The sequence below is a fragment of the Schistocerca cancellata genome, chromosome 1, assembly GCF_023864275.1.
Source record: "Schistocerca cancellata isolate TAMUIC-IGC-003103 chromosome 1, iqSchCanc2.1, whole genome shotgun sequence".
Classification (NCBI taxonomy): domain Eukaryota; kingdom Metazoa; phylum Arthropoda; class Insecta; order Orthoptera; family Acrididae; genus Schistocerca; species Schistocerca cancellata.
In genome coordinates, this window is record NC_064626.1 from 741,423,436 (window position 1) to 741,445,818 (window position 22,383).

Below are 22,383 nucleotides of genomic sequence, written 5' to 3' on the forward strand. Positions count from 1 at the left end.
ATTTTTTAACAGCAACTATTAACTAATACTGGACTGTGGAGCCGTGAAAACAAGATGACTGCTCGTATGTCTCAATACGTTCGAAAGTGAAGGACTGGTTTTTCCACATTGTGAGTGGAGGAAAAGATTTTGTCTTTAGCAGACAGGACGATTGTTTTGTTTTGTCTTGACCACTAAACGGTGGGATCCATAAACTTTTGGGAGTGACTTGTTAAGTGTGCTTTGTAAAACGCATGTGGGATGCTTGGTATACTTAAAGAGGACAGTTGTCGTTTGGTCACTAATTATCGTCTGAATGCAAGAAACTAAAGTGGGACATTGACATCTGCATTTGTAGTAGGAGACATTTCTTTAATTGGTGTGGGAATAAGTACTGTTTGTTGGAACTTAAGACTTAAATTACACCATGAACTGAAAGGACAGGACCGTGGGTAATAGCAGTTGTAGGGCCATTTCTGGACGACCAGATTCCTGTGGATGGCAATTTGCGTTTAATGTGAGATACAGTTTACTGTTCAGTGCATGTTCAAAATGCTGATTTGAGTGACATAAAGACTTTCGTCCAGGTAACCATGGGAGAGCTTTGACACCGAGACAGTGTTTCTAGGGAAACTGTCAGCAACTTTTTGACCCCAAGAAAATCACAGAATGAAATGATTCCATGTGACTCGGAATGCAGGGAACAATGTATTTGTATTTGTAACTGTGTACATTTTTTAAAATGTTTTATTCCTGAAGGGACAGCAAGTGTAATTGTATTTCATTAACATATGTGTTTAGAATAGTTAGTGTTTTTTTTTTGTTTGTTTGTTGTGGGTGATCAAGTTCACGTAGCAGGTTTATTAGAATATTTGGTACAAGGATGCTTTAATTATTAGACAGTGTCGTAATACTAACGTAGTGGCTCTTGTTGCGTTGGTCAGTAAGGTTGTCACAGGGGACAAGAGTTTGCATTGCACAACAAATATCGGAATTAACTGATGTATTTTGATGTCGTGAACAGTACTAATCTAGTTGGTGTGTTGACTGAAGCCACTTATTTGCGTTATCACAGTGGTGATATTTCACATTGAAGTGTAATGGAGGCTAGTCGAAATGCAAGTTCTTGTCGTCTAAATATGTAACAACAGAGAAATGAGCAGTAGAGTAAAATACGAGAGTTACTGGTGGATTCAAGCACTTATTGCTACCTATTTACTGCGTGTATTGATCAAAGTTGATGGACTGACTAGCTCAGCAGCAGGTATTTTTACTGGTGGATAAGGATAAGGTTAAACTCACAGTCGAGTAGTGGTGGCAATTGCTTAAGTGATGATAGTTAATGAGGTATGACATGATGTCTTAGATGAACTGTATTACGTAACCAGTATGTTACTTGTGGTATTTCTCAGTTTTATTTCTCTGTATGTTTGATATACATATTACAGTAATGGTATGGAGCCTGACATTATACATGTAACTAGTGTACGCAGCTTTTTTTCTTTTGTTGATTTTGTTTTGTATTTAGACATTGCTGTGTAAAGTTATTACCCCACAATTTAGGAATGCCAGATTATTTGATCTGTGTTTGGATGGTGAGCTATTTAAAATTTCCTGAGTACAATTAGTATTTTTTATTTGTTATAGAATTAGTGAAGTTTGGATTACTACTAAAAATAATGGAGATCCCAGTAACTAAGCAAATTTTTATCTCACCATTATTTTTTATTTGTATGATGTAATGTTTTATTTTTCGTTTGGATTGTTGTAAATTTGTATATGTACATTACTCCGGATTGTGGAGAGTACAATAATGCAACAACTGACTCAATAATTTGGTAAAGCAACAGCATTTGGTCGTCTATCTGAGGTCACCAGGGGCTAAGGTCACCTCCTGGTTATTATGATGACTTGCTACATTTGTTCTAATACAGCTTTCTTAAAAAAATGTTCGGAACTACCCTCGCATTGCAAGGATAGTACCGTACCATTTTTTTCTGCATGGGTAGCCGGTGGTGAAAGGGTACAGTACTGCCCGACATTGAAAGTAGGTACAACATTCTCCATTATTCTGGTCAGTACAACATATTTTTTCTAATAATAACTCCATTTCAATTAATACAGCGAAGCCAGATACCAGTGTGGGAAAGAATGACAATTTATTTAATTGATCACATGTGCACTCCCACAAAATAAATCCCTACATCCAATTTGGTGAGATCTGTGAAATGAATGAATGTATGGTCGTCTGATAATTGCAGATGGTGAATGTGCAATATATGATCATCTTTGAGACGGTCCTTTGGTCACATTTGATGGAACCAAAGAGATGAAATTTACCTGAGCTTTGAGCACCTGACATGTGGCTGACCAATACGGTAGCGAGCTGCTCCCCCACCTCGGCAAATGTGCGAGATGACCTGAAGAATGGCCATGTTTCAGCACTCTGGCGCTGGATCTTATGTTGGTAAGACCTGTCTTAGGTGTGCTCCATAAAGACAAAAGAATGGAGACAATGGTACGCATGTGAAATACTTAAGAGTAGTTTAGAATAATTATTTCTCTATTTCAGGAACTTTTGGGGGGAGAATTAAATGTCAGGCAGGTAATATTAAGGGGATCGTAGTAACATTCGGAAGTGAGCAACGATCACAATGAAACCATGTGTAGCAATAAATTGAAATACTTGCGAGTGCTAGTAGAAAGCTGAAATACTTCCGAGTGCTAGTACTATGTTGAAATACTTCTGAGTGCTAGTGCTAAGTTGAAATACTTCCGAGTGCTAAAGTTAAGCTGAATTACTGGCTTGTGTACTATAAGTTGGAAATATTTAAGAAATGGGGTGTACAGGACTTGAAATTAGAGACGAGCACTTCCATGTGGTGAGTACTGCATGAGTCTCAATCTGTGTATGAGACAAAGGATAAAGAGAAGTACTCGTCCAAGGTATCAGTTGAGGACTCGCGTGTGTGACGAATATGATCGTAATATTAGTTTGCGTGTTATGTTTCCATGTGACACTAGATTCAAACTCTAATACTCTGAGAGAGAAGCAAGGTGAGTCAGCCGTCTATCCAGCAACGCCACTTGGCTTGCATTGCACAGGAAGATGTGCAAATACCCTCCAGAGTTCGTAGTAGGAATGAAAAGTTACGAAGTGGGGCAGTGTCGTGTGAAACTGGGATGAATACTAATTGAAGTGGGAAAGCTGAAAGTGAAGTGATTCTAGCGTTGTCACTATTCTCTGTGATGTATTCTATGTTGCCAGTGTGACGTATTTCATGTAATTTAAGTATGTGTGGTTTGCATGGGAGAGTAGCAAGAGAGATTCAGTGGCAGTGGGTTATGCATGTTCCTTTTCGTACCGCTCGGTCTGGAGGAAATTTTTGTGATGATGGGTGTGAGAGTCGAAGCGTGAGATATAGCAAAAGAACCACCATCCTATCCAGAAAGAGCACTGTAGCGTTAGATAATTACGAGACCATAAGATAGAGAATCACCAATGTAAAGCTATGCCCACTGGGAGGAGTTTCTCATGTGTAATTGTTGTATAAAATGTAATGGTGTGTTTAGGTTATCTTTGAATCATAATAGAATTTATCGGAATAAGAAAGATAGTGAAAAGAAAAAGTTTGGTGGCCTTGTTCTTCGAATAGTGTGTAATAATGATATCCAGAATTTATAATGTGTGCGCCATTCATATCCAGTGTGAAGGCCATGTGTTGAACAAAGCCGTTGGGTAAGAAAGAAAATGTGGTATTGCCAGAGTGTAGTGGGCAATTAGAGTTGTGTAAATTACTAATAGTCAGATGTGAATTATCCGTTTCTGTTGCGTAATATTCAAACAGGAGAATAATTTGTAGTTTAATTATGGGTACTAGAGCTCATAATCAGTCATTGATGTTACTCGAGAAAAAAAATCCACTCGCTTGGCAGACCACTCTTCTTGCAGGCCTGACTGCTTGATGCCACAGCATGAGCAAGGCATGTCGGTGCCTCTCAACCTATACACACTTTCGAGATGTTACCGAGTTTATTACCACCATAAAACATGACATGAGAATGAAATACAATCTCTAGGTGGTGGTTCACTATTAAAATAAAATATAGAAACGTATCATAAGCTATGCAACTCGCCGTTAGTCCATAAAAGCATGACCAAATGAATATAGAAATAGTGCACTTTTTTGTTGCAGTGATATAACAGTGACATTGCTCTGTGTCCACTATTTGCTTGTTGCAGCACATATGTTTTCTCATGGTGGGGGTGGAATAAACAAGAATACAATTATGTTGTTTGCATTGGACGAAATTTGTATGCTTTTCGTCTGCATCAAGAACTATAGTGTGGAACTTATTCCAGATATCACTCCACCAGTTATGGAACACATTTGAATTTGTGTACATTGCGTCAATTAATTTTCATCTTACAAACTACAGTTTTGCAAAACAGCCTAATTCTAGATTACTAAACCTTTGTAAAATTTGTGACCGCAGTTGGTACTGTAAACTGGGTGAACTTTACTCCATTAGGGCAACTTTGTGCCACACACAGGAAAAAAAATAAATTATCTTCCTCCAGAAGTTGTGCTGAAGATGCTTAAAATCCAGGTGCTCTTTACTCTTTGCTAGTAATCTAAGTCGGTCACACTGGATTCCAACTGTGTTTTCGTGTTGGGAGCATTGTTACAAGTAATACCCCCTCTCTTGTCATGGTAAAGTAGTGTAACAACTTTCTTATCTGTGAATCTTAACCTCACCTTTAAAATTCTAGTAAGTACCAGTTGCATTCCGTAATTTAAAATAAAACAGCATTATCCCTTTAATAAAGCTTAATTTCTGTGTAGTTTAGTACAACATTTCGAACTTACATTTGATGTTACGAATATGTTATCTTGGATAATTTTGTCTCAGGTCAAAATTGTCCCAGATTCAATTAAATACAGTTAGGCACGTACTCATGGTGCAAACTTCAAGTGGAGAATATTTTAAGAGACTGCATAAGGATGTGTTTCCAAGCTTGCTTCAAGGCAATGAAGAAAACATTTTAGAGTTTAGATGTGGTATATATCCTTTTGATACAAATGGAGTTCTGAAAAGATTGCCTGCTACTGAAATGTCTGTGAATGTTAAATGTAACAGTGAAGCACTCCTTGAAATGGTAATTAGTAAGAGAGCAAAGGATACACCTGCTGTAAGAGAAAAATGATATTGGTAAGAGTGGAGTCTGAAAAAGCACACTTGCAAATTGCAAATTTGGAACTGCAAGCGCTTGACTCGCCTGTAAATAAGAAGAGGACAAAGGTAAGAAGGCTAAGAAAAAATCACTGGTGTATCAGCTCCTTTAATGAGGAGTCGGACTTCAGTGTTCATAATTCTACAAGTGATGAAGTGGACTGTGGTGAGGAGGACTGTGACTATAATGAGAACCCTACACAAAAAGCCTATGAATCATGGAAAGAAGACCTGAAAGAAAGTAGCTATATTGCTGTCAGAGGTATACTTAGTTGTTGGGTACCACCTGTCCGCTTTGAACCATGACTTAGTTGCACTGTGCCACAGTGTGTTGTACACTGTCATCGAGTCACAGTGTGTTTGTTTTCAAGTGGAAGTGAAATGTTGTAGAGAGCGCAGTGCACAAAGAGGTGGCATGGTCTAGCAGTTCAGTTATGTGGTGGCAATGTGTTTGTGAGGTATGTTATTTTGTCACTTAGTGTGCTACAGTCGTCATGATGTAGAATGCACGAAATTGTGTGGTAGCACTATGGAATATGTTATGCAGGATGTTATTATGTAAAACAGAATAAAATTTTAAGTGTACTCTTAGGTGCCTGCATAACCATTGAGTAAGTGGATAAATGTTTTTAGTTAAATCGTGGTAGAAGGTAGGTGGATAAATGTATATTAATATATCAAACATGTAACTCAATTATTAATAAACGCTGATTCACCTATCTTCACCCATATTTAATAAAAACATCAATCCCTCTAGCTTCTCCCATGTTTTAATCAGAAACATTGATCCACTTACCTTCACCCATGATTTAATTAGAAACATTGATACACCTACCTCCTTCCATGATTTAATTACAAAAACATTGAACCATTTGCCATGTTTTATAGAAAACTGCTTTTTCCTGGGTTCTGCCTTCTTTTACTACCCGATTCATCATTTCTCATATTAACTTCCCACCATTAAACATGCATACAATTTCTAACTGCAACACACTACAGAAAAGTTACCGACACCATAAATGCACTTTTACTGTACAGTTAAGGTATACAGGTGAACTGGAAATTGGAATACAATTTTTAGTAGCTGGGCGGGGAGGGGGGAAGAGGGGAGATTTACTGGCATCCTGGTGTAGGATTGAGCTATGGAGGTGAATTGGAAATGGGGATACTGGCTTTTGTAGCTGTGTGTGTGTGTGTGTGTGTGTGTGTGTGTGTGTGTGTGTTGAGTGTGATTATCGGTATCCTGGTCTAGGATATAGCTATGTATGTGAACTGGTGACCGGGATACCGGATTTTGTATTTGTGGTGAGGGTTTATTGGTATCCCAGTCTGTACTAGGGTTGAGATGTATAAGTGAACAGGAGATTAGGATATTAGATTTTGTAGTTGTGGAGGAAGGGTATTAGTATCCTGATGTACTGTTGAGCTATATAGGTTAACTAGAGACTGGGATACTGTGTTCATATAATGTTTTTGTATGGTTTGTCGTTTTTTCGCAATTTCGAAAATTTTGTTTTTTTTTCTTCAGAATGTTGCATCTTGAAAGGTGTTGTTTCTGTAAATGAATTTTTAGTTTTCCCTTGCCCATAACCCCATTTTTTCCTGCAGTTGTCCCGCAAATTTCATTGCATTTTGTCAGTGTGTTGGTTCACGAGCTATTTTTGTAGGTGTTATGATCGATGTTTTGATTGCCATATTTGATATTCTTGAAATAGGGGTTTTTGGCATGGTGATGACATCATTGGTCAAGTCAGTTGGGTGGTTTTGTCACAGAAGATGGAACCAAGAAAGTTAGAGTGATGTGCATTGACAAAACTACAGAGTTTTGGAAGTGAAGAAATGAACCCAGACCAATTAGGAGAGGATATTACTCTGTTTTGGTACTAGCTAACTTTATTTTTTACCAAACTCATAAAGATATTTCCCCTGTTTATGTTACAATTCTATGTATAACATTTTCATTCAATAAAATATTCAGTGAAGTACTAGCACATGACTTTAACTGTTCTTTTCCTGCTTTACCTTATCTTAAAGAAATTGCATTAATGTTACTTCCTTATAGCGTATGAATAATTTTGATGAATAGATCATAAAATATTTTCCAAAAAATAAAAGTGTGAAAGTGCTGAAGTTGTGCTACAGTGGGGCAGCATTTGCCCATTTAGGAAAAAACAGGTTTTTCCCAACAATAATCATTAATCATGCCCTCTGTATCAATACATACAAGGAAAACAATCATTTTTACCAGAGAATTTTTTACATTTTTGGGAGCGAAAAGGAAGGACATAAAAACTTCACTATTTAAAAACCACAAAAAGTGGGCCAAAAGTCGCCTAGTTTATGGCACCAGTTCACAGTTGACACCAATCTGCTTAGTTAATACGGGGTGTAACACAGAATATATAGTTATTTTGTAAGTGACATACTATCAGAAACTTCATAATATTAATCAACTAGAGCATAAGTTATAAACTATAACTTCGATTGAATAAAATATAGAGTGGTAATAGTTACGATGGTTTAATAGTAATGTAACATTGCCTCCTACCGTCTCCCCCTTTAGTGTTCTAGGGTTAAAGGCCATCTGATCCCAATAATCAATCATTTATCCTTGTCAGTGCTATTTCACTGCATCAAGATCGTGTACTCATCTAGAATACTAACAATAAGTCACGACTACAGTAAGAACAAGTCGACGAGTATGAAGCAACTGCTTCGCTGCAGTTGTCAGACGCATCTTTCTCGCAGACTGAAGGGAATGCAGGAAGCCTGTTCGCATTGCTGCAATAGCAGCGCCTTGATCTTTAAAGTATACAGCCCGAACATCAGACTTGTACTCTCTCCCTTTCTGATCTCTTATAACTAGAGTTCGGATTTTGCATATCATTTTATTACAGTACCTGGTGTTTTATCTTTACGAATTATGATATTTTGGAGGTACTAGCTTACATTAAACTCAAATTTAATAAGCATATATTTGCATATTTTTGGCGTTTGAGCATATTATTGTTATATTTAGAGGAAATGGCCGTAAAGATGCATATTTTTGATATTTAGAGGTCATAATGAGGTTCATTTTGTTCCCTGACAACCCAAGGACCTCCCAGAATATTAGGCCAATAAATTTCCAAAATGAGATAGTATGAGACAAGCCATCAGAATAAAAGCCTTTCAGGTAAACGTGGGTAGCTTATGGAGGGACGTAGTCTTGTTTTTCCACTTAGGTAGTCTCTTGGACAAGGATGCTAAAGACTTGTGATGGTTCACTGTTGCAAGATGGATTATCAGAGTAGAAACGTGATTCGGTATTTGTTGCCCGCAGTTAATGTGTGTTCAGGTCGCTCATCTGATCTCTGCAGTGCGCCAACAATGTCCTACTAGTTACTGTTGACATTTCGGAATATGAATCATTCTTGTATGTGTTTCCGCGGTGTTCACATCGACTATTTTCTACCTTCTTCAAATTACGAATATATGCAGGCCAAAAACCAATAATTTACGGAAATGGATTGGGAGCGATTGTGCTTTCACAACGGATTGAAAAATATATTCTGCCAACTATGTGAAAAGAGGTAAGTTCAATTTTGTTTTTTTTCTTTTTCTATAATTTTTCCAAGAAATTAAAACCATTATTACGTTCGTTTGTAAATTTTCGTGCATGTTTTCTATGTACAAAAGGGAAGGAACAAAAAAACCTTTATGACTTACTTTGGGCATTCTTGCAAATTAAAAAAAAGAAATGTTGAATGTTGTGAGAGGATTGAAGTTCCTATTTTCAGAAACTTATTTGCAGTCTTAATTCAATTTTTTGAGAGACTATCTTGCAGGTACACACTGTTCTCTTACATTTTTGTACAATTGTACGTACTTATTGATATTTATTCATTTCCCCAACGCTTTAGGTCACGGTTGAGAAAAATTTTTAACTGGATGAGCATAAAAAGAACAACGTAACCAAGACACGGTTAAGAACTTCACAGCAACCATTGATCTCCTCATTTTCGAAGCATATGGACGACAAAAATGAGTTCAATGGAGATCTTTGCGAGGCTTTAATAAAAGCAAACATCCCCTTGAGTAAGCTGGAGGTAAGTACACTCAGAATGAACTATGTGGATCCATTGTATGAAAAGGTAAGGTTTTCGGTAATTTTTATGAATGTAGGTATGTGAAAGTCAATGGATATATATAGTCGTGTAATTTAAAAAAAACTCGAAAAATAAATCTAAATTATATTTGAGTGTTTATTTTGGTAAAATTAACACTGTTACTTGAATGTAAAAAAAACTAAGTTTAAAGTGAGTGAAGTTTTTCAAGAAAGGAAAAGACAAATGAAGAAATGACTTGAGAAGTAGCATGTCATAGTTGGAAAACTCTCTGCTGATGAGGCTGCACAAGGACACCCTCATACTGTGCAAAGAAGCGGAATGAACGACACACGCCACAACTGCATGCACAGTGCAGGAAGCAGTGTGTAAGTTACGCCAATATTGATTAGTTTCAAATAATAGTTTATCATATCTCGAGTCAGTAATTCGTTTTTCACATCATGTCATGAGCCAATAATAAAATAACAAAAAATTTTTAAAATCTTTTGATTTTCTTTCAAGGCGCACTCTGGAGAAGTGAAGATCAGAAACGTGGGGAGAACAAGGATTTGGCCATTGTGACAGATTGTATTGTATTGTATTTTATGGTAACCGGGGACCTAGAAACAATGGAGAGGCTTCGACCCCACCGCAGCCGCAGTTGTCCACAACCCCATGATGACTACCACAGTCCAATTCACTCCTCTGCCACCCCACACTGAACCCAGGGTTATTGTATGGTTTGGCCACCGGTGGACCCCCCAGGGAACATCTCACACCAGATGAGTGTAACCCCCATATTTGCGTGGTAGAGTAATGGTGGCGTATGTGTACATGGAGAACTTGTTTGTGCAGCAATCACTGACATAGTGGAACTGAGGCGGAATAAGGGGAACCAGCCCGCATTTGCCGAGGCAGATGGAAAACCACCTAAAAACCATCCACAGACTGGCCCCTTCACCAGACCTCAACACAAATCCGCCAGGTGGATTTGTGGACCAGGCGCTCCTTCCCGCCCGGAAAGCCATGCATTAGACCGCACAGCCAACCGGGCGGGCTATTGTGACAGATAGTGCTATATATGTGCTGAAGGCCGCGGAGTGTCTCTGGGTGTTTGGCCCTAAAATTATTCACCTCATGTGTCTGGCTCATGGCATCTATCGAGTCGCTGAAGAGTTCTGAGCCACATTTCAAGAGGTCAACAGCCTTATATCTTCAGCAAAGAAGGTTTTCATCAAGGCACCAAGTTGAGTGATAGTCTTCAAGACTTCTCACCTGACTGTCATCTGCCACCTGAACCAGTCTTGACGAGATGGGGAACATGGATTTCAGCTGCAAACTATTATGCAGAAAACCACAGAAAAGTTGAAGAGGTATGGATGCGTCTGTAGTTCTGGATAAATTGAATAAGCAAAGAAAACAAACAACACAGAATTCCAATATTAAGCTTATTTCTCTGTACAGCAGTTTTCAGCTTGAAACCACCATTCACTAGATTATTACTTTCTTGTTTCAGTTCCTAAAGAGCTTTGAAGATAGCGTAAATGTAGCCATACAAAAAGCCAAGGATGCCTGGAAGAATTCTAGCCTATTTTTCATCCGAGCGCACTTGGGTGGCCTTCCAGACCTAATTGAGAAACGTGAGGCTAGTAACATGGAAGGCAGTGGCTCTTGTCGAAGGAATCAGGACACAGAGAAAGAGTTGGCCAGGTCCGATTGCTGAGAGACTTAGAAGAAAATTGGACGCAGTTCCTCATAGAAATCCTGGTTGGCCTACGATACGGAAGATCGCTCAGTTACTGGAAGGAGAGAAACACTCCGAAAATCTAAATGATTTCACGTCGTCTGATGGCACTGCTCTTAAATTTCTATCTGTAGTGCCATGTGATATTGAACGATCATTTTTAAGATTGAAAATATTATTATCTGACCACAGAAAAAAAATTTCATGTAGATAATATGGAAAAATGTCAGTAGATCAAACAAATTCTAGTTTTTAGAGTTTACCAAACTGATCGTGGAAGTACATATGTTATACTTAATTTTATTTATTGATTTATAGCCATTATTGAAAGTATTTGATGGTTATTCGTTAATTTTCTCAAGTAAGATGCTTATTTTAAAGAATTTATCTAAGAGAAATTCATAATTAAAAAATTTTATCTGCATATCGAAAGGTATATACTGGTAGTAAGAGAATATTTTAAAGGCATATTTCGAGGAGTTTTGGCGCATATTTCGTGGGTGTTAAGTGCATATCGATCCGAACACTAATTATAATACTGCAAATTTTCTGTAGCAGATAATCATTAGCAATATATCTAATGCTTATCTAAACATCAGCTGTTCTGTCTCATGAAACGATATGACACTCTCTTTCCTCCTGACAATCAGAATGAGTCTTCTGCATTTTATTTTGGAAATGGTGGCCATTTTTCAGTTTCACCTTTGATATCTATGTCCAGTAATGTTGATGATAACAGCAACAACAAATTTTTTCTAATGTCTGTGTTTTGTATTTACAGTCACTTTAAAATTTTGTTTTTACCAGAGTGTGATTCATACCTATGATCAAAAATCTGAATTTCGAATGCCTCCTAAAGCCCGGTCCACACGCAACGATCTGTCTGCGTAGACATCGGCGCAGATGTCTGTACATGCAAAAGATCGCTGCAAATGTGGTGTGTTCGCACGACACAAACCCCAATCTACTACTCGCCCGCCATCTGTCGGTGTAGAAAAGAAATCAGTAACAAGCGACTACCCTCCCCGTAAACGTCAAAAATTTAATTCACTTATTTTGAAATATAGAGATGGAGGAAGTTCTGTTGTGGTCTGTGTTCGCAACTTGTGTTGCAAAAAACATTCAGACCAACCGCAGGAAACAGAGAAAGCGGTCAAAATGGTGTAGACAGTGGCTGCTAAAGCGAAAGCAGTTTTCTCACGTAAATTTACTGCGGGAGTTGCAGGGCGAACCTAACGACTGGCGAAATTATTTTCGGATGGATGTCGATACTTATAATTATCTCTTAAAGCTTGTAGCCCCTCATATTATGAGAAAAAAATACTTGTATAGAGAAGGGCAATTTCTCCTCATGAACGGCTGGCGATAACATTAAGATTCCTAGCAACAGGAAGGAGCTACAAGGATTTGGAATTTTCAACTGCAATATCGAAACAAGAGTTGAGTGAAATAATACCCGCATTTTTTCAATTAGAGCATTGTATGCTGCTGTCTTTTTGTCTCAGTCACTATATTCTTTACTTTAATCTTCCACAAACATGGGTGGTTTCTATATATTTCAATGAATTCACTTACAAACTCTCGAGAACACTGACGAGTATCAGCCATTTTAATGCCCTGTGCGCACAAATACAAACACTAGACTGAACAAAAAGCTGTTTCGCGCCAGATTTGCGGCGATCTCCTGTCCACACGCTCCAACTTGTCTGCACAGATGTGGTTTGAACCCACAGATTTGAGAGGTTTCGCTCAAACCTCCAACTCCAACTCCCAGGTTTGCACACACCTTAGGTTGGTGCAAATCTTCTGTCCACACGCAACGATCTGTCTGCGCAGATGTGATGTGCGCAGACAGATCGTTGCGTGTGGACGGGCCTTAAATTGTGGTAGCTACTTTGGATTTGTCATTCGATCACTGTTAATAAAAAGCAGTATTGTACCTTGTGTCTGTTCTTGTGGAAAATTCATTTCGCTGTTAAATTTTATTAAAGTAGATTTCGAATGACATAAAATTACAGTAAGGAAAACGATATATTCGTCTTATTATTTCATTTCGTTCCGAAGACCTTCCTACGAAATTTTGTGTTAAATCTCATGATTTTCGACATTTGACTTATTTATTATATTTTACATCATGATTCAATGTGAGAGTACGACCTGATGTTCAGTTCTGGTGATCTACGTTGATAAAGGTCTACAAAAACAGGCGTTACAAGGCGGGAAGCCGAATCTCGTTATCCCACTTTGTGACTATTGTTTCAGCTTCTATTCGTAGCTTCATGTGCCGTTATATTCATCAAGTTGCCGTGTTACATGCCTCCAGAAATAAACAAGTTATGAGTGTACAGAAAATTAAAATTTTACTTAATCGGCGTATGTTCTTCGTAAATACAAAGTTACGGTAAAGAAGACGCGGTTACTGCGTTCATATGATCGGTATTGTGCTGTAAGACTTTTGAACAAACAATTACTTTAACACTTGCACTACGAAAGAAAATAGGCGTTTTTTTCCTTGCTGTTTATCCTTGATTTCCACCAGTGATCGAGGTAGAGACATTGGTGGCGCATGCGTATCATCTTTATTTATGACCTCTTTGAAGTGTGGTGATGATTGCTGTAGCGTTGTTGCTTGTTAGATACTGCGGCGTAAGATTGTGATTTGTGTAAGTATTATGTAATTGATATAAACAAATACATCTTTGTGATGGAAGCGGTATAATTATCATCTTATTAAGTTTATTATTTCAGCTTCTACCATATAAGTCGACAGGTTGCATTGTGAATAGCAGGATCTGCGGATCCGGTCTCCTGTACATTGCTTGATTATTGTTAAGTTACAGGTAAAAATAAACTGTAAATGAGTACATCAGAAGTAAGCAGCAATGAGGGTGCGCCCCAGAAACTTACATCTAAGGTAATTATGTCAGCATTGAGTGGAAGGGAAACAATTTGATGCTAGCCGCTTTCGTGGATTACTGTAGAGGCATTGGCATGACTAACCGAACCATAGCTTATTTTTTTCTGCCAGAAATTGTATATCCTTATGCTGTAATGATTGTAAATATTAGCTACCGTTTTTAACTGTCAGACATTGTGAAAGGGAAGTCTTTCGCGTTGAAATTTAGAGATTTTTTACACCTACGATACCAATGTTTTACTGTGTGCCAGGCATTACATTTAAAATAATGAGCCATTTGTTGTGTTTTTATTGGAATGGGTATATTGGAGGCGGGTACTACTTACAGGTTTTACCCGTTGGTCTAGTTCCATTTGTACATACGGCGAGGAAAAATGACTGTATATGCCTAAATGTCACGTCATCCTCCAGAAACCAGTATAGTGTATATCGGACAGACAGTAATTTGTGCATAATTTCACCTGTTCTCCTAATTTTACGAAAATGCCACATTCTTTCCAAGGATTTTGTATATCCGTCTGTTCACACTTTCGTATGAATTATGTTATCTTGGTTTGTTTTCAGAACCATACTTAGTCATCTGCTATCATGCATGGTGGTTTAAGAATCCAAACACTGTAGTATTCTATAATTGGTAGCACGTGTGTCCAATGTGTGATTTAGCACTGATGCACTGCACTTTTCTAGAATATTCCCAACAAATTGAAGTCCTTGATTCACCTTCCACACTAACAGTTTTACTCTTTCATACTATTCCATTTTTACTCTTTCATACTAGCCTATTCCGTGTTGCGTAGCATTGCATATATGAATCGTGTCAAAAGTTCGAAAAGTTAACTATTTCCAGTCTCATAATCGTGTATAAGTGTCTTCCTAGATGAATAGTGGTTCATCAGATTAAAGGCCTTCACCTTGTTTTTTGAAAATAAAATTATTTCTCACAAACATTTTCTATATAGACGATTTGTGTACTTGGAACATTTGCCGGAAGGTGTAATCTCAGATGTGGGCGTGTGTCTGCCAGCAACTATAGAATGCACTGAGTGGAACTGTATGCTTATTGTAGCTCTTGTTTGTATGAATCACGCCTGCCTCCTAGTTTCTGTCATGATCTTAAATTCCTTTTTACCTATATTGGCAATAACAGTTATTAACATATATTTAATGGACAGCTACCACAGCAGCAAACAATAAGACGTAAGTTTGCCTGTGCCTTTTTGTGTTCAGTGTTGTCATATCTCTCTGCTACCTCAAAAGCTGGTTACCATAGCCAGTTGCAGGCAACAGTAATGTAACAATGCGATTACTTGTGATTGTGTTGTTTCTTTGTATGGTGTGTTTGTATTTTGTGCGAGGTAAAGCCTGAAGCTAGTTGCATAAATGTGCAACAGATTGATTTTTCTAGAACCTTCCTGGCAAGCAAACATCATACTGCACAGTGACAGGAAGCACGTGAATTTATACAGAACTGAAATCACAACTGTTACTGCTGCAACTGTATTGTGCTTACTGGTCAAGGCGAATATCAAACGTCGCCCACTTCCATGTTCGACTGCCAATTACTTTCTTTTAAGCAAGGGATAAATAGATGGTTGAATGGGTGATGGTAGCTAACGTCATATGGTTCACTGTTTATGGCATCACACTGTGTATCGAATGTAGTCCTGTGGTTTGGAGATAAGTATGTTGTAAAGAGGTTCAAATTATCTTGCGATTATATCGGACGCAATTTCTCAAAATGTGTAATTTTGAAGATCAGAGAAAGATTTGCTCTGTTACTCTTGGAAAAGAATGTATATTCTTGCAGATTGATATGATGTTGCGTTCTGTTACTGAAGGTAAATATGTTAAAGTAGGGGTAAACTGAATTGATGTGATACAACCCATTGGCTTTCACCAGTGATGTCATAGTTTACTTATAGATATTAATGTCTTTATTCTCGAGCTGTAGATGATAAATCGTTCATCTTCTGTGGTATAGTGTCATCATTGAAAATGTAAAAAAATGAATGTGTTTTTAAAAGATAGGGCTAGATGTTGTGTACAATTTTTGTTGCTTGTATTAAATCATTTTTTGTTCCAATTCATTCGGTACTTATTTTCATTCTTAACGAGTTTGAGATATTTTGGAAGAATTGTTTTTCATTCTGGACAATTTTTACTTTTGTGTTTTTGTTTGTCAATATGGATTTATCCATTCCTATGAATATGGAAGACTTTAGAAGCATGGTTTGTCAACTGCACTATGGAATACAAATTTTACATTTGTCGCTTTTTTTCGCCTTCCCTAGCACTGCTATTGCTGAGATATCTTTCAGTCGATACTAGTACTATTGGAGGCAAAAAGACCAACATACGAAAAGTTTGTATCCCATACTTCAGTCAACCTATATATATTGACAGAAGAATATGATACTAATGTTAGCAAAGATGGAAAAAGTGACATACGTAACATTGGCATCCTGTATCTTAGTTGAACTAAGAAGGTAGTATCCTGTTCTTCATTTGACCTATACAGGTTAACTGAAGTACGAGACACAAATCTTACGTATGTTGCTACTTTCACCTTTGCTAGCAAGATGTAGGTCAACTGAAGTATGGGATACAAATTTTTCTTGCGTCGAATTTTTCACCTTCACTAGGACTAGTATCCTATTCTTCAGTTGATCTATATAGGTCAACTGAAGTATGGGAGACAGATTTTACATATGCCCGTATTTTTGCCTTTTGTTAGTGCTAGTATCAACTCAAGAATATGATGTTAGTAGTAGTAGCAGAGGCCAAAAAAGCAACACCTCTAAAGTTTGTATCCCATACTTCAGTTGACCTGGATAGGTCAAATGAAGGACAGGATACTAGCGCTTGCGAAGGTGAAAAAGTTGACATACGTTAAATTTGTATCCCGTGCTGCAGTTAACCTATAAATATCAGCTGAAGTATGGGATACAACTCATATGTGTCAACTAAGGCACACCATGCTAACGTTACTTCTGTCCCTATTTTTTCTTTCTTATTTGCATTAATATCTCATTCTTAAATTCAGCTATGTAGCTCAACTGAAGTGTAGGATACTAGGACTCAAAGAAGCGATATACTTAGTGTTTAAAATATGAATGTACTTGATATGTTTCTACCATCTGATTTCTCTGTCCTGCGTTCTTTTGTTTCTCAGCATTCATCTTTGCTGTTAAATCTGTACAATACATCATCTGTGGTAACTTCTGACATCATTGGTAAAAGCCGGTGGACTTTATCCAATTCTTCAGTAATCCGCAAAGTAGGATAGCAGTCGGAAAAGAAATCAGGCTGAAACCAGAACTGAATAGCAGGTCTCATTCTTGCATTTCTTGGGATGTGTAAGATCCTGGTTGGATTGTGGCTTCCTTGTTTATGGATCCACACGAGCCTCATACCTCGAGATGTCATGAGAGTATCATGTGGCCCACAGACTGGCCCAGTTTTGAATCTGTATACAGCAGTTGTGTAATCTCCACTCCAAATGTAGTGATACCTCCTCGTGGCAAGACAGGCCTCGTAGATACTAGCATTACTTTAGTCATTGGTATCAGTTTGTCAATTGTTTAGGCTTTGAGCAGTTAAGGAATAGGTCACATGTCACCAAGCCATTCAGGATCCATACTAAAGAATATCTTGTGGATCGGGATTTATCAGACCTTAGGGTAAGGAGCCTGGGGTCGACAGAAGTGTCCGATCCCACATGTCGGCTTTGACCCATGACGTAAGGGTGTTGTGGTGTGTGACGTCATGACGGCGTGGAGTTTGGTTTGTGAGTGTGGCGTGTTTGTAGATATCATCGTGTTGTGGTTTGTTGTGCCCTCTGGTGGTATGTTCAGGGCTTTCGTTTGTGTGGTGTAAAGGGCTCAGTTTGCTCTTGGCTCATTATCCAGAATTGTTCGAGTGTTGGCTGTGTTTGTAGTGGAAGTCGTTTCAGTGAGTTAACGATTTTGTGGTTTTGTGTGAAGGTTAATGTAGTGTTGTTCGCTGTACGTCATGTGGTAATTTTAGTAAAATTAATCGGTGGTTGTTTTTGTTCAGGAATGGATATTACGCATAAAATTAATAGTGCGTGTCTGAGGGATATGAAGGGGAACGCTGCTGTGGAACTGAAAGTTTTTGCAGCTGTTCGGTTTAATTGCCGAGGTCATGAAGTACTCTATTTGTGGCGAAGAAATGAAGTTGGCTAAAGTTCCGGCATCTCGAACCAGGGGACGGTTCTATGTGGCGCTGTTGAAAGGATGACATTTGGTGTTCCATACGGCATGGTTCCTGGTTCGAGAAGTCTAGGTTGAGCATGCGCGAGATTGTACTGGCGAATTATTTTTGTTGTAGATTCCCACACAGTTTTTGCGCACATGAGACTCGTGTGAGTGAGAGGAGTGTGTTTGGTTTTCTTTTTGCCATGAAGTGTGTTCAGAGTTCATTAAGTACAGGGTAAGGAGGTGGGGGGGCATGGGGTTGTTGTGGATGTGGACAAGTCACATATAGGGAAAAGGAAGTATGGGAGGGGTAAGTCTGGTTGGTGTCTGGGTGTAGGGGGGGGGGGGGGCTGCTGTTCCGTGGGGTGGGTGTTCTGAATGTGTTTTTAGGGTTGTGAAGGGAGGTCTAAGGCAGAATTAGTGGGGTTAATTGAGGAGTACATAGAATCGGGGTCCACAGTAGTTTCAGATGCATTTTCTTCTTATAGGGGATAGGGTGAGAGGGGATTCAATCATTTAGTCGTTAACCATAGCTTAAAGTTCAAAAATTATGAGATGGGGGCTTGCACAAATACAATAGAGGGGATGTGGGGGGCTGTTAAGTCAGTTCAGTCTCATTTAGATAGGTACTGTTGGCGGAAGAGTGCCCCTTAGGGCTATTGTTGTGTTTTTTTTAAAGGGCTGTTATGAAAATGTTTAGGCCGAAAGTGGTTGGTTAGGGTGGTTTGGGTAGGTGGGTGGGTGGGTGGCTGCGGCTTGGGGTGGGGTGGGTGGTTTATTTCGAGTTAGTGTGTTTGTGAGGGGGGGGGGGGGGAGTGTGTTGGTTTGTGTTTTAGTTGTGGAGGATCTATTTCGTTGAAGTTTTTGTTGACTTGTAGTGTGTGATTGAGAGTTTTTTGTGTTGCATTTGGTTTTTGTTTATGGGTTTTTTTTTGGGGGGGGGGAGGTTGGGTGGGGGTTGAAGTGTGGATGGGTCGGGTCTTTCTTTTGGTTGAGAATTTTTTTCGTTTTGTGTGTGTGTGTGTGTGTGTGTGTGTGTGTGTGTGTGTGTGGGTGGGTGGGTGGGTGGGTGGGTGGGTAGGCACGTGCGCGCGTGTCTGTGCCTGTGTGTGATTGTGGTGGCCAACCTAGTTTGTGGTGCTGGAACTTTTTTGTGGTAAGTTAATATATTTTTGTTTTTAGTGTGTGTGTTGGGGTCTAGGGAAGTGTTTTATTGAAATGTGTGACTGTGAATGTTGGTATTGGTATAGGGAAATGTTTTTGAGCAACATAGGTTAAGGGAAGTGTTTGATCCTAATTTGTGGGATCAGGAGCCACTGTTGACCTATATAGGTCAAGGGAAGTGTTCGGTCCCAATTTATGGGATTGGGAGCTGCTGTCGAGCTTTATAGATCAAAGGAAGTGTTCGATTCCAGATGATATTGTGTTTAGTGGTATTTGGGGAGTTTTGTGATGTCGGTTTTTTCGTCTTTTTGCGTGGTTTGGTATGGTGGTGGGTGTCAAAATTTGTTTATATTTAGTTGCCCCCCACCCAAAAAAAAAAAAAAAAAAAATTCCCGCGCTTGTCCTGTTAGTGTCATTAGACTTTTTGTGGAATGTGTGTGTGTTTGTTTTTCGATATATTTTCGTCCTCATAATGTGTACGTAACGTCTTTACATGCGGCATATTGGAATCGTGGTTTATGGTCATTTCCGCCTTATTTGTGATGTCATGGGTCAAAGCAGACGGGCGGGGTTGGACCCTTCCGTATTTCCGTAGCCTGGGATGGAAAAAACTCTCATCTTCTTGTCTTCAGAAACCAGAAGTGATTTTTAAACTTGACAGGATGCAAGAAATCTCGTACTCCGGAATACATTTTTAAGGTACTTTTCTTCAATTGTAAGAGATTATCATAAGTTAGTTACATGTATGGATGGGTCTAAGCAGGGGAATAGACACATTTAGTCAGCTGTTTTCTCTGGTAGTGTTTTCAAGAGTTTCCTCCCAGAACAGTAACACATTAGGAATTGTCACAGTGCAGATGAGGAGTCGTTACAATAGAAAGTTTCTCACCGTCTCTTAATTTTTGGGTACCCTGCAGTTTGTATTAAGATATACTCAGTAGAACAAATTCAAACTCTCCAACTTGTCTAATGGCAGGTGTAAAACAAAGGCAAGGAGGTGGTGCCCTTCAGGGAACTGTGACTATCAGAATGTGAGGAATTGATGTAGCTAACATAGCAGACAAGGGAGTGTGTAGTTAAGGTGTTTGTGATTCAGTGTCAACTGCTTGAAAGCTGCCATCTCATTTTCAGAGAGAAGGATCATGTGTCAGGGGTAAGAAACGTGGTTGGAGGTGGTAAACCACTAACTGCAGTCAGTCCAATCGACCACTTGGATGTGGTGAATTTAAGCCAGCCACACCAATGGAAGGATCTGATGCTCACCAGGTTGATTGTAGGACACTGTCCTTTGATAGTAGGGTGATTCACCAATGTGTGGAATACACTTCCTGTATAACATATTTTGACTGTTTCATATGCTGGCGTAACAGCAACCCTCAGCTTGCCTGGAGATCTGTCTACCATACTAAACAACAGAATAGCGTAAGAAATAATTCAAAATTTTGTGATGTGTTGGTGTTCTACTTAATGTGCAGAACAGAGGATGTACAAGAACCATGAGTAGGGGGCTAGGCCTCTGTTTTTTTATTAAGTGGGCAGCTATCTACATGTAATAAGTTGTTTTAGCAATTTTATGCCATTGATTTTTGTTCCAGTAAGTAGCATCTCATGTCAGATCAGTGCAGTTTTCTTCAGCAACAAAGACACTAGTTAGTGGAGACACTAATTAACTACCCACTGTGAAAAAGTGAGCTGAATATTTTCATTGTTACAAAGACATACATTTGAAATGTTTGGTGGTTACACGACAAGCTAACTGACAAATTGGTTTTATCAGTGATGAACCTCACGTTCATGTCGACATAGCGTGGCATTGTGAAGGAAACAGCTTACATGTGCTTCTGGGGAATCGCAACAACAATTTGGCTTGCGAAAACAGCCACTGTTAAAGTACAAGATCTGTCTGTTGATATCTGTAAGGACACTGACCATGGTGTAGAGCTGTCATCAGGTGAATAGTAACAAAATATTGACTTCATATTGGAATATACAGTGTCAGTGACAACTGTTGACACTGTACTATTGTGACATAGGTGAAATCAAGATGAACAAATTTATACAGAATACTTGTGCTTTATCAAGCCAGGGATACTGTCAAAAATTGGCCCACTAAAGCCACGGTTATGTTTAGATTGAATTGTAAATGTAATTAGTTTTTGTGTAATATTTACAAACATTAAGTTTTCTATCATTATAATCAGGGAACCTGTAGATGAATAATGTTAATGAAATAGCCAAAAAATCTGGTGGTGTAAGATAGCAAGAGGATATTGAAAATTTCACATGGCAAGTGTGCGCTGTAGCTTAGGTGGCTTTTGCAGGTCAATGTGAGACTTGTTTCCCAACTCAAAAGGTAGCAGGTAGTCATCATCATCATCAGTTTTCTGCTATATTAGCAGGTCCTTTGCCTCTCCATTTTCTGCGATCCATTGCTTCCTTTTTAAGGCTGCTGTATGTTGTACCCTCCATCATGTCACCGTGTATCTGAAATCTCTTCCTTTACTCGCTTCCTTTTCCCTTTTACATAACCTTCTAAAACTCTTTTTATCAGTCCGTCGTTCTTTCTTAATACACTCCTGGAAATGTAAAAAAGAACACATTGACACCGGTGTGTCAGACCCACCATACTTGCTCCGGACACTGCGAGAGGGCTGTACAAGCAATGTTCACACGCACGGCACAGCAGACACACCAGGAACCGCGGTGTTGGCTGTCGAATGGCGCTAGCTGCGCAGCATTTGTGCACCGCCGCCGTCAGTGTCAGCCAGGTTGCCGTGGCATACGGAGCTCCATCGCAGTCTTTAACACTGGTAGCACACCGCGACAGCGTGGACATGAACCGTATGTGCAGTTGACGGACTTTGAGCGAGGGCGTATAGTGGGCATGCGGGAGGCCGGGTGGACGTACCGCTGAATTGCTCAACACGTGGGGCGTGAGGTCTCCACAGTACATCGATGTTGTCGCCAGTGGTCGGCGGAAGGTGCACGTGCCCGTCGACCTGGGACCGGACCGTAGCGACGCACGGATGAATGCCAAGA

At 39.1% G+C, this 22,383-nt stretch overlaps 1 protein-coding gene across 2 annotated transcripts in view; it reads left to right on the forward strand.

Annotated features, from left to right (window-relative positions):
* Nucleotides 1–13,582: 13,582 nt before the first annotated feature.
* LOC126185629 (dosage compensation regulator) overlaps nt 13,583–22,383 on the forward strand; it is a 220,825-nt gene continuing 212,024 nt past the window's right edge. Inside the window, exons 1-2 of one of the 2 annotated variants that reach the window (XM_049928143.1) lie at nt 13,601–13,709; nt 13,795–13,960. In XM_049928143.1, the coding sequence (XP_049784100.1) occupies nt 13,904–13,960 (57 nt within the window). In that variant the 5' untranslated portion in view covers nt 13,601–13,709; nt 13,795–13,903. Of the gene's footprint in view, nt 13,710–13,794; nt 13,961–22,383 lie in introns of both variants that reach the window. The other variant, XM_049928144.1, reaches the window with a different exon arrangement.